This window comes from Trachemys scripta, chromosome 14 (assembly GCF_013100865.1).
Source record: "Trachemys scripta elegans isolate TJP31775 chromosome 14, CAS_Tse_1.0, whole genome shotgun sequence".
NCBI classification, from domain to species: domain Eukaryota; kingdom Metazoa; phylum Chordata; order Testudines; family Emydidae; genus Trachemys; species Trachemys scripta.
In genome coordinates, this window is record NC_048311.1 from 37,573,193 (window position 1) to 37,586,063 (window position 12,871).

Here is a 12,871-nt window from a genome sequence, read left to right on the forward strand (position 1 = left end):
GGGCAGGGGTGTGGAGAGGGGTCGAGGCAGGCAGGGAGCAGAGGGGGTTGGATGGGTCAGGAGTTCTGGGGGTCCTGTCGGGGGCGGGGAGCAGTTGGATAGGGCATGGGAGTCCCCGGGGGTGTGAATATGGGGTGGGGGTGTGGATAAGGGTCGGGGCAGTCAGGGGACAGGTAGGGTCATAGGGCGTTCTCAGGAGGGGGCAGTCAGGGGACAAGGAGCGGGGGGGGTTGGCGGTTCTGAGGGGGGCAATCAGGGGGTGGGAAGTGGGAGGGAGTGGATGGGGATGGGGCAGGGGCGGGGCTAGAGCGGGGCTCCTCCCCCCCTCAGTGTCCTCTTTTTTGCTTGTGGAAATATGGTAACCCTAATTTTACCCTCTTCTGATACTACCTCATTTTCCCTGGCATTCACTACATTAGACGTCCAATCACCACCAACCTTCTTAGTGAAAACGGAAACAAAGAAGTCATTAAGCACTTCTGCCATTTCCACATTTCTGTTATTATTCCTCCTCATACACCATAAAGTAATGGGACACAGACTAAACCAGTTCACATCTGGTGCTGACAGAGTGCGTAGGTGACAGTTCTAAAGGTGCAACATCCAGTTCCTACTTTTACAAGTACAAAGCACAAGTAAACAGCACAGCTCCTCTCTGCTTCTCTGAATTACCTGCTTCCGTCCCCACTGGGAAATCATTGTAACAGACATTTCCCCTTCCCAATGCTTCCGACACTGGTACATTTCTACATACAATTCACAGCACTTCAGGTGAGAAAACCCTGCGGGTGGGACTTTCACAGCTCCCTTGGGGATTTGCACATTCAATGCCCATTACTTTAAACAAAAATTGGGCATTCAGCTCCCTTAGGCAGCTATGAGAACCCCAGCTCCCTATAAACAGAGATCACTGAAAGACAATTTCTGCCTTTTGGGACTAAAGGAAAAAAACCTACAGCTGAGCACTTATACTACAATGGAGAGTTCATTGCTCTGTTGCTGTAGCAGGATCTCAGGCTGAACAAATCTTAGGCTGTGTCTACACTGCCACTTTCAGCGCTAAAACTTTAGTCATTCAAGGGTGTGAACCCCCCCCCCTTCCTCCCCCCCTCCCCCCCGAGTGGCAAAAGCTTTAGCGGTGAAAAGTGCCAGTATGCTGCTCCCGGCGATAAAGCCACCACCGCTCGTTCGGGGTGGGGTTTTTATGCTCCCGGCGATAAAGCATGACTACACTGCCACGGCCGCGCTGTAATATGGGCAGTGTAGACATACCCTTAGGGTATAAGGTAACAGCTAACCCTTCCATTTGCACAGCCACTACTCTGCCCATCCACAGCTCCTGCTCACCTGCATGGGGAGATGGGAGGTGGGGGGTTCATGCACAGCCTGAAGGGCAGAATAGGGATATAAGTTCCCCCTGCCCAGCTTTGCATTCTGGTTTTCCTGCAAGCAGCCAAGTTACATATGTCGGCGCTCCAAGCCCAGCAACCTGAGCCTCACAAGGTGTTTCAAACGGAGCCAGGCCAATCCCCAGGGAACAGTTCAGAATCACATTCCATTGGGATCCTTGAGTGAGATCTGAAGGGGTGAAACCACTTGACACTTCTTGGTTCAAACATGATCATAATTTATTCAGCTCCCCCTTCACCCTCAGCCCAGCTCCCATTGCCTGAAACTCCTCCAAACATTGAATCAAAGCCCCTTAATCTCAGTATCTTTACTTCCGGTTTTGTTTATATCTATCCATCTACCACCAAATTCCCCCCTTTTGTTACTTCACCTTTCGCTCTGTGTTGCCTCCAGAAGCAGTAACTGGCCAGGCCAATGAGAACAGCCAGGAGAGCCAGGATCACACCCAGAGCCACCATCCAGGGATTGACCCTCGGGAAAAACAGCTCTGCAAGAGAAAGTGTAGTTGACTTGGGAGCAAACACGCGCAGAATGAAGGCAGGACACTGCGACAGTGGTGATGCTATGACGAGTTAAGCGTCTCACAGGGTAATACACAGGGAGATGCGGCTGCTTTGTGCTTTATTATTAAGCCAATGAAAACCCAAGCTTTAGCCTGGTTACTGAACATGGTTAATTAATGGGAGGGGGTGTGTTGAGGGAGGGGAGAGCGTAGGGTGCAGCTCCATTATGCTACACCATCCCCCACTGGCGTAAGTTCAGGCATTCCCTAGGCTGCTCTAACTGATCCCAAGGCTGAAGCCAGTGCAGACTGGATCTCAGAATCAGAGAGTTGTGAGGAGCTTCCTGACACCCTGTGCTCACTGGGGTTCAGCCACATGAAAGAATCTGGCCCAAAATATGTTAATGCAGGATTTTAATAAAAACAAAACTGAGCCTGGAGATTCAAAGTAAAAATTCCCCCAGCGTCCTCTTTCCTGGGCCTTGGAGCAATGGCTGACTAGAGGGTTCTTGCTAAGTGATTAGTGCGGTGTATTGAAACCATGTATAAATTACAAGTTCACACTTGAAATCCTGAGGGGATTCCTGGTCCTGCTTGCAGGCTAGGGGGCTCTGTAGGGAGCATGCATCTGGGTCCTCTGCAGTCAGTCTGCAAAGAGCCAGCCTAGAGCAGGGTGGGTTTGGTTCTCCCTCTCTGCCTTAGGGAGCAGCCTGCTTTATCTCTCTCTGTATTTGGCTGTGGCGTGTTAGAGTTCTGGATTCTTAGAAATAAAGCAGTGTTACATTGCAGCCTTTCAGAAAGAGTATTTATGTTTTGTTTCTAACTCTCTGTGTGTGCCGTGAACATAACAATCAGGTAATACTGGGCATATCATAGACTAACCAGAAGTGCAGCACTATGAGACCTCAAACAACTGGTGCTTTACCAATACAACATTCTTACTATTATAGTGATGAAATATTCATTCGATAGTAACCAAGTTATTTGGTAGATAACAATACAAAATCAGGACCTTTTTTTCTAAAAATTAAGGTGCTCTTAGGTAAGATTTTGTTTCTGCATATTTTGGGCCTGAACTTTTATTGCTGGTAGTTTCAGATGTAATCTAAGTAGCAATGCTCAGGCCATATTCAGGGCTCTCTTGTGCTTGTCAGGAAAAATGACTTTATTACCCAGATTTTCATAAATATTTAGCACCCACAACTCTCACTGAGAACAAAGAAGAATTCCCTCGCCCAGCCCCACAGAGAATTGTGATGTTCACAGCGTGTGCGCACATGCACACACAAACACAAAGTGAGATACAAGCATAAATACTCCTGCTGGAAGGTTGCAGTGTATCATGACTTTATTTCTTAGAATCTAGAATCTGAATACACAAGAACCCTAGAATAGAGAGGAAGGCATCTCCCTAAGGCAGCAGGCACAACTCACCCACCTTGCTCTACGGTGGCTCGTCTATAGGCCCAGTTAGTGCACAGCAGGCTGGGGTGTAAATCAACTGTGCACTGGCCTGCTGCGCACTAACTGGCTGTGTGCACCCTGCTGCACTGCACTAAAAGTTCCCTGGTGCATTTTGATCTGTTCCCGTTTTAAAGTGGGGAATTTTTAGTGCATGTAGCAGGGTCCAGCCCAAGCTCAGACATCTATACCACAATTTAACAGGCCCTTAGCCTGAGCCAGCTGGCCTGGGTCACCAGCGGGTTTTGAATTGCAGTGTAGACATATCCAAAGAGAACTGAGGTTATTCAGGACTTTACAAGACGTGCTCAGTACATTGAAGGTTCAGGCCAATAAACAGGAGACACAATGATAAATACTCTCTGCCCATGTCTGCAACCTCTCAATCTATCCATGTGCGGCACAGACAGGCACTGACCTGCTATGGAAATCTCTGACTCTCTCTCCTGGTTGAGAAGGAGATTCCTGACAGAGCAGAACACTTTCTGGTTGGACTCTTCTGTTATAACAATGGCAATCTCTGTTTGAAACAGGTCATTGGCCTCTTGGGATATGTTTTCAGAAGCTGATGGCAAGAGCTGCCCCTGGAGATCTCTCCACTGAGCCTCAGGCTGTGGGTACCATCCGGCTGATCGACACACAACCCGGATCCCTCCGTCCTGATGTCCCTCCACAGAGATGGCAGGAGCAGAGCCGAAACCTACAGAAGAAATAAATGAACTTGTGATAATCCTACAGTACCCCGTAATGAGCCAAAAGTTTTATTACACTGTTATAGATTCATAGATTCATACATTCATAGATTCTAGGACTGGAAGGGACCTCGAGAGGTCATCGAGTCCAGTCCCCTGCCCGCATGGCAGGACCAAATACTGTCTAGACCATCCCTGATAGACATTTATCTAACCTACTCTTAAATATCTCCAGAGACGGAGATTCCACAACCTCCCTAGGCAATTTATTCCAGTGTTTAACCACCCTGACAGTTAGGAACTTTTTCCTAATGTCCAACCTAGACCTCCCTTGCTGCAGTTTAAACCCATTGCTTCTTGTTCTATCCTTAGAGGCTAAGGTGAACAAGTTTTCTCCCTCCTCCTTATGACATCCTTTTAAATACCTGAAAACTGCTATCATGTCCCCTCTCAGTCTTCTCTTTTCCAAACTAAACAAACCCAATTCTTTCAGCCTTCCTTCATAGGTCATGTTCTCAAGACCTTTAATCATTCTTGTTGCTCTTCTCTGGACCCTTTCCAATTTCTCCACATCTTTTTTAAAATGCGGTGCCCAGAACTGGACACAATACTCCAGCAGAGGCCTAACCAGAGCAGAGTAGAGCGGAAGAATGACTTCTCGTGTCTTGCTCACAACACACCTGTTAATACATCCCAGAATCATGTTTGCTTTTTTTGCAACAGCATCACACTGTTGACTCATATTTAGCTTGTGGTCCACTATAACCCCTAGATCCCTTTCTGCCGTACTCCTTCCTAGACAGTCTCTTCCCATTCTGTATGTGTGAAACTGATTTTTCCTTCCTAAGTGGAGCACTTTGCATTTGTCTTTGTTAAACTTCATCCTGTTTAACTCAGACCATTTCTCCAATTTGTCCAGATCATTTTGAATTATGACCCTGTCCTCCAAAGCAGCTGCAATCCCTCCCAGTTTAGTATCATCCGCAAACTTAATAAGCGTACTTTCTATGCCAATATCTAAGTCGTTGATGAAGATATTGAACAGAGCTGGTCCCAAAACGGACCCCTGCGGTACCCCACTCGTTATGCCTTTCCAGCAGGATTGGGAACCATTAATAACAACTCTCTGAGTACAGTTATCCAGCCAGTTATGCACCCACCTTATAGTAGCCCCATCTAAATTATATTTGCCTAGTTTATCAATAAGAATATCATGCGAGACTGTATCAAATGCCTTACTAAAGTCTAGGTATACCACATCCACAGCTTCACCCTTATCCACAAGGCTCATTATCCTATCAAAGAAAGCTATCAGATTGGTTTGACATGATTTGTTCTTCACAAATCCATGCTGGCTGTTTCCTATTACCTTACCACCTTCCAAGTGTTTGCAGATGATTTCCTTAATTACTTGCTCCATTATCTTCCCTGGCACAGAAGTTAAACTAACTGGTCTGTAGTTTCCTGGGTTGTTTTTATTTCCCTTTTTATAGATGGGCACTATATTTGCCCTTATCAAAAGCCATTTCGTATTAAACTGAGAATTGAATGTGAGTCCACGAGTGCAGCTGGTCAGTTAATCTGGTCAGATTTCAATTTGATAGAATTAATCTTAATGTCAGGGCTGTTCTATGCACAAACTTGCTACAGTTTTGCTAAAGTGGATTTTTTTAAACCAATGCAAACCCCTGTGTGGACACTCTTAAATCAAGAAGGAATCGACACAAGCTGCATTAATATAAGCCATTTCCAAACCATTTAAGAGTGTCCATGTAGGGTTTTGCACTACTTCATTGTAACCAGTGCATGTGTATATATAGACTAGAGATGGGCAAACTACGGCCCCTGGGCCACATCCGGCCGCAGGACCATTCTGCCCGGCCCCTGAGCTCCTGGCCCGGGAGGCTAGCCCCCGGCCCCTCCCCTGCTGTTCCCCCTCCCCCGCAGCCTCAGCCGCCAGCACAATGCTCTGGGGGTGGGGCTGCGAGCTCCTGGGGAAGCGCAGCAGCAGAGCCCGGCCTGACCCGGTGCTCTGACCTGTGCTGTGGCGTGGCTGACTCCAGCTGGGCGGCACGGTGCCTATCATGATACAGCCGCGCCACCAGCCACCGGTGCTCCAGGCAGCATGGTATGGGGGCAGGGAGCGGGAGAGGGGGGTTGGATAGGGGGCAGGGGAGTTTGGGGGGTGGTCAAGGGCCGGGGCAGTCAGAGGGCAGGGAACAGGGGGGTTGGATCGGGCAGGGATCCCGGGGGGGCAGTCAGGAAGGAGAGGGGGGGTTGGATTGGGTGGCGGGGGGCAGTTAGGGGCAGGACGTCTAGGGCAGTCAAGGGACAGAGAGTGGGGGGCTGGATAGGGCAGGGATTCCAGGGGGGCCATCAGGGAACAGGGGGGTTTGGATGGGGCAGAAGTCCCGGGTGGGCTGTCAGGGGGCAAGAAGCACGGGGGGTTCAGAATGGTGGCGGGGGCACAGCCTCCCCTACCTGGCCCTCCATACAATTTTTGAAACCTGATGCAGCCCTCAGGCCAAAAAGTTTGCCTGCCCCTGGTATAGACAAACAAATTAATTCACTACCAAAAAACTTTGTTACTGGGGAGTTCAGGTTGCCTCGGCTGTGCCTTGTACCCTTCCAGAATGCAGAAGTTGGCAGCAGAAAACTGGACTTCACTGAGAAACAGGAAACACACCCACACTCACACCCACAAAATACAGACATTAGATAACAAAAAAATGCAGGGTTAAGGTAATGCCTTCTGCACCAGATCACACTTTTACTGATGAGCTAAACTGAAATAAAATGAGCTTAATCTGAATGATCTTAATCCAGCCGGTGGGAGCAGTGACCCAGTGGGGGTGGCAGGCGGGAGCAGCAGGCAGGCGGCTGGCAGGAGCAGCGAGCAGGCGGCCAGTGGGTGCGGCAAGCAGGCAGCCGGCAGGAGAAGCGGGCAGGTGGGAGCAGGGTACAGTTGGCCAGCAGGAGCAGCGGGCAGGCGGTTGGCTGGGACGGCCAATGGGAGCAGTGAGCAGGCGGCCGGCGGGACCAGCAGGCAGACGGCCGGTGGGGGCGGCCATTGGGAGCAGCAGACAGGTGGCTGGTGGGTGCATTTACCCCCCTTCCCCTGCTCATGGCAGGACCAGAATGCACACAGATGTACCTATGAACTCTGGGTCTGTGCAGGCACAACAACTGTGAATGGTGTGTTAAACGGGGGGCACACTACAAAAACTTGGTTGTTGGACTCAAGAACCTGAAGCAAAGGACGCTGCCCAGCATACTCTGGGGAGGGTGTCTTGCTCATGCTTTTGTGTTTATGAATATCACTTGTGCTGTTTTCTCAGATTAATGCTAGGTTACTTTTATTAAAGAAACTATTTCTATCTCTGCTTGCGAGAGGGGAAGAATTGCCTCTTAGAAGTGCCCAGAGGGTAGAGTGAAATTTTCCCACGTTACTGGGCGGGAGCTCAAGCCGGTTTTGGTTATATTGTTGAAAAGGAAGCCCCTAGATATTGAACCCGGCCCTTCTTGCTGCCCACTCCAGCTGGCAGAAGGGTTACATTATTATAGCACTTTTTGATTGTCAGCGTAACTTTTGTCAACAAAAGTTGGCCGTGTAGACAAGGCCTATTTCAAGGTGGATGGATTTTTTGTTTTTTGTTTTGATTTTGATTTTCTTTTTTGAGATGTAATCTGTATCCAGGAGATAATTCAGAAGGTGATGAAACTATTTTTGAAAAGAAAATAAATTACACGGCAAACACTCGCTGGGAGGGGTGATGGGGATGGAAGAGGAGATGGGAACAGGGGTTGGGTCTGCAGCAAGGCATGTGGGTATTATGGGGAGGGGGATAAATGGGAATGGGGGGAGGGGAGGAAAAAGGGTTGGGGCCTCCTAAGGTAAGGGGAAGGAGTGGGGTGGGAGGTATTTGATATGGTAAGCGTTGGTAGTAAAAGTTGTGGGTTTAGGGGCAGGGAGTCCTGTGAGCCCCAAATTCTCCCTTTTCCCATTCTGGGATCTGGGGGAGTCCTACTCTTTTGCAGGGCTTTGAATTCCTTTTTCTTCCCACTGTATGTCCTGGGATCTGGGATCCCCTGCCACTCTTGGGCTGTCTAACCCCCTCGTATGATCTGTAACCAAGGGGGAGTGGGGGGCTGAATGCGATGAAAATGTAAACATCTGCAATGCAGGAAATGAATAGTTAAAATACACATCACCCCTGTGTGGGGTTGGAAGAGTGTGTGGGGAAGGGGGAGTTGGATTGGGTGGGCCTGCAACATGGCTGGGGTCCTGGGGAAATCTGGCTGGACCAGCGGGCGGGGGGCCCAGCTAGTCCTGGTAGTTGGGGTGAGGAGCCCAGCTCAGTGTGCAGCTCAGGCTACATAACCGAGGTAGTGTGTGGCCCACCAGTAAGCTGCTGCCTGTGATGTGGGCTCCCAGAAACGCAGGGCAGAGGGGAGCTACATGTTGTGGGGGATGGTGGAGAAGGAAACAGATACATCAGTCTTCTCTCACATGCTTAAAGTAGCCGCTGTGTAATAAAACTGTCAAGGTGTTGGGGCAGAGACTTGGGATGAGATTTCTCTCACCAGCCCTGTTACGAGCTACACACTGCAAACATTGCACAGCACGACCGTTATCCCCATTGCACTATCACAGAACATACAGGGGGGAAGGGCAGTGAGCAATCACAGAGCAACTGAGTGGCCTAACAGAGTTCCCAGGACTGGGACTATTCCTCGCTCTGCCACTGACCTGCTGGGTGACCTTGGGCAACTCACTTCTCGTCTCCATACCTCAGTTTCCCATCTGTAAAATGGGGGTAATGATGTGACGCTCTTTCAGGTCTACTAATGGAAAAGCACCATACTATACTTTTGGTTATTACCTAGGCACAGTCGTGTAGCAACTGCAAACCTAGGTGAGAACTACAACCACGTAAATGGCCACTAGCTCCTACAACAAACGTTTCCCTTTCTGTTAAAAATAAAAAACAACTAGAAAATTCACTGACAAAACCTTCGTTAGCACAGAGTTCAGGCTGCCTGGTGAGATTATCTCCTGCCCTTCCACAGCACAGTGACAGCTCTGAGACCCTGTCCCCACTACTCTCTCCACTGGTCAGTACAGCTACACTGAACACAGGGAATGCAGCTGCAGTGCAGGCAGATACATGCTGCAATTCAAATCTGTGGAACACGACACAAACAATGCCCCCTTCCTGTAATCCTTCCTCGTGTCTGTTCACTGACCAAAAACTTAGTTACCTCCAGGCAACCTTAACTCTGTATTATCTCCTGCCTTTCCAGAATGCCTTTTTCAGCAAAACTCAGACCTCTAAAACCAGGAAATCTATACTGAAGGTAAAAACCCAAACAAACTTAACTCTGCCCCTTTGGAGCTGGCAATAACCACTGGGAATTGGCTGCATGCACTAAAGCTGCATGCACTGTGCTCGGTGTAGCTGTAATGACCAGTGGGGGGGATTATTTGGAGCATATTGGCAGCACTGTCACTGATATGCGGAGAGGTGCAGGTGTACCTTAAGGGATCGATCATGCCTCATTTCAGTGCTGAGTTGTGCCGGTTGTGTCAGTAGCAGTGCACAGACTCCTTGCCATGGGGATTGTTAGCTGTCTGGTGTCAAATATGCCAGTGATCTCCTGGGCTTGGTGAGGGGTAAGTGAAGGCAACATCCCAGAAGGAATCCTCAGGGCAAGGGTGACGAGACGATAACGTTTTGCAAGTCAGGGGTGGTTTCTGTGGAGCAGGCTCAGTGTTTGAATGTAGACCAGGAGTTCGCTACACCTGACCTAAACCTCATGTCATGGTTACAGAACTAGCTGCACCTCTGTCTCCTTGCTGGTCTCTCTCACAGCACGTTCAGGGGTCAGGCCTCCTGCCTCTATCTGTTCTGGGGGCGGGGAATTCCCCAATTCTCCCACTCTTAGACCAGGCTCTGGGCTACAGGTCCCTGTGTATCAACCACTGTTACCCTGAAGGGGCCACACACGTGCTGAGATCAATTCCAGCCGGTGGCATCAGTTTGGGGAGGATCAGAGTCATTGTTCAGCCCCAGGTGTGCACAAAATAGTTGTAATAACCACAACATGTTAATGTCACCTGACTATTTAGGGGTATTAGTGTGTCTCATTAATTCCTTGCTCTAAAGACCTCACATTTGGACCACTAACCCGACCCCAGACTCCAATGAGTTGCAGTAATTTTCAAAACAATCTGAGTATGCGTGTGAATTTTAGAGAACTTAGAAAAAATGGATATTAAACAGCAAACTAGAATCAACCTTATCCAGAGCACAGTTACTGCCCCACTATAATGAGAAAAATTGTGTCATCTCACAATTAACCCTGTGACTCCACTTATTACCCCACTGAAGACATTAAATCATCAGAAGAAGTTACTGACCTGCCACCTGCAGTTCCAATATAGCATCTTCATAAGAGACACCGGACTGAAAAAAACACACATATGGCCCATCATCGGAGGGTCGGATATCGCGTATTCTCAGGGAAGCTCTCCCATTGGTGATGTTGTTTTTCAAAAGCTCAGTTCTTCCTCGATATTCCAACATCTGCTCTCCGTACTGATCCTGCCCATCACGGTACAGGTGCACAGCTGGAGAGAACTGGGATCGGAACCATCTCACCTCCATGTTCTCAGCGCTCATCCTGGGGGAGAGGTGGCAGGGCAGGATGGCCTCCCCTGCAATGGAGGCAATGACTGGGTGGTCAGGTCCAGTCACTGTGAACTGTGCTGTGAAATGTACAATGAAAAAAGGAAATTAATTTTGCATGGGGGCTGGGAGTAACATTAATTGAACAGTAAAACACACTGTAAGAGAGCGCCCTGCATTAGAAGTGAGAGACCATTTAAAGACAAAAGCCTGACAGAGAAAACTTACCATAAACCAATCAAAGGTCTGAACACACGTTACACTTATACCAAAGAATTGTCATCTGGCACATGGGACTCTCTGGTAGGGTCCAAAGTCATTCAAACCTTTCTCTAAGGGTTTGTCCTCTTGGTTAACAGGTCCTGTCACTTTGCAGCCCAAGATCTCGGGCCTCTGGTCAGTTCAAATCCAGCTTTTATACCAAACATCTTTGTTCTCTTGGGCTTCTGGGACCTGGTCTAGCCCAGTTTATGCAACTCTCCTGAGGGGTGGTACTTCTCTGGAGCTGTTACCTGTCCCACAAGTAATTACCCCCATGGTTTGTAAATTCTGAAGGAGATGGGGTAACCCTCCCCCATGGCATAGATTACAATCCCGAGCCCACAAAGATACATATAACATGTATAGATACCATTGATAAAGGGGGTACAAAATAAACAGAACATTCATAAAGTGAATTTGATAGTCCCCAAAATGCCACATGTGGCTGCAATATCTGTCACACAGAGTTCACACGAGTGTTATACACTGTCCCTATTATCTCTGAATAAAGCTCTAACTTCTCATAGGCACCCTGGGGATAATGGTACTGGGGGCCTGGTTCTCTGATACACCAAGGCCTTTTCGTGCTGCTCCAGCACAGGGGCCTCCTCATCTGCAGGGGGGGGGTGTAAAGGCTGACAAGGTGTAAAGATATGAAAACAGATCATCACTATGCAAGCAATGCCTATAAAGGTAAAGTCAGAGGTCAGATAATGAAGAGGGAGAAGGAGGCAGATAGAAAAGAGCAGGAAATAGAGAATCGGTCACTGTGGAACAGCACAGGATGTGGGAGTCTAGGTGCAGAGACTCAGCATCAGGAGAGACAGAGAGAGCTGGTTAAATTAACAGGATGGAAACCACAGCAGGAGGGAACCAAAATGCCCAAGGAGCTGTGGAGTCATCCCGGGGGTGGAGTGGGTCACTATCAGGGTTTCACTGAAGGCACAGAATGAAGAAGCCAGCAAATATCTTCACATCCTCACTGTGAGATGAGGTCTAGCTCTGAGCCCTAGTCAGATGTGCCTAGTGCAGCATGAATGACTTGTGGGTTGTTACGTCTAAACTGGAGAGTCTAGGATTCAGGACTCCTTCGTGGCAGAAGAGTCTGATTTGTGATGTATACGGTCTGTCAGTGCAGTGTATAGGAATTGGAAGTGTCCTTTTAAATAGTTTGCGAGCCCTGTAGTGGTGCTCACTGTGTTCTGTGTTTTAGAAACTGCCAGAAATCAGTCAGAGCAGTAGGAAGGATGTAGTGTCAAGGCCTGACAATATGGTGTCTAGATAGTAACCACGGTTACTGGGGACCTAGGTGTAGCCTGCGATCTCTCCATGTTGTTGGTTGTTGGCAGGTTGATCAGATGTGATTTACAAGACAAGGCAGTGATGTGAGATGTACATTGATGACCAGCAACAGCAGCAAAACCAGCGAGGAGGCCGGAGCTCCTACCTGACGCCAGCCTGTGAACCTGTAGAGTGAGGCACAGAGCGACGTAACTGGGCAGAGCAGAGCTCACTGTGGTGCCGGGGAAGAACAAGGGAACCTTCCTCGTCATCGTAGCTTGGTCTGGGGAACAAGAGAAATAACAAACCAGACGGCGAGTGAGTGGGATGCAGTGACAGTGCCAGGTTGTCTGACTTTAATAGTCCTGGTCCATTGGTCAGTTATGTTTACATTAGCGCACTTCCCAATATTCATAGACTAAGCTCAGAGGGGCCATTAGATCATCTACTCTGATCTGTGCCACAGGCCAAAGACTCTCACCCATTTACCCCTGTACTGAACATTTGTGTTTGACTGAAGCATCTTCCGGAAAGTCACCAATTGTTGATCTGAAGACAGCAAGAGACGGACAATT

At 48.7% G+C, this 12,871-nt stretch overlaps 1 protein-coding gene across 1 annotated transcript; it reads right to left on the minus strand.

The window, feature by feature from the left end:
* Nucleotides 1-1,739: 1,739 nt before the first annotated feature.
* LOC117887094 (butyrophilin subfamily 1 member A1-like) lies at nt 1,740-12,568 on the minus strand. The gene is made up of 4 exons (XM_034789335.1): nt 12,463-12,568; nt 10,487-10,834; nt 3,792-4,133; nt 1,740-1,897 (listed from the first exon to the last, which is right to left on the minus strand). Exons 1-4 carry the CDS (start codon nt 12,566-12,568, stop codon nt 1,740-1,742), a joined length of 954 nt encoding a protein of 317 aa, XP_034645226.1.
* Nucleotides 12,569-12,871: the final 303 nt, after the last annotated feature.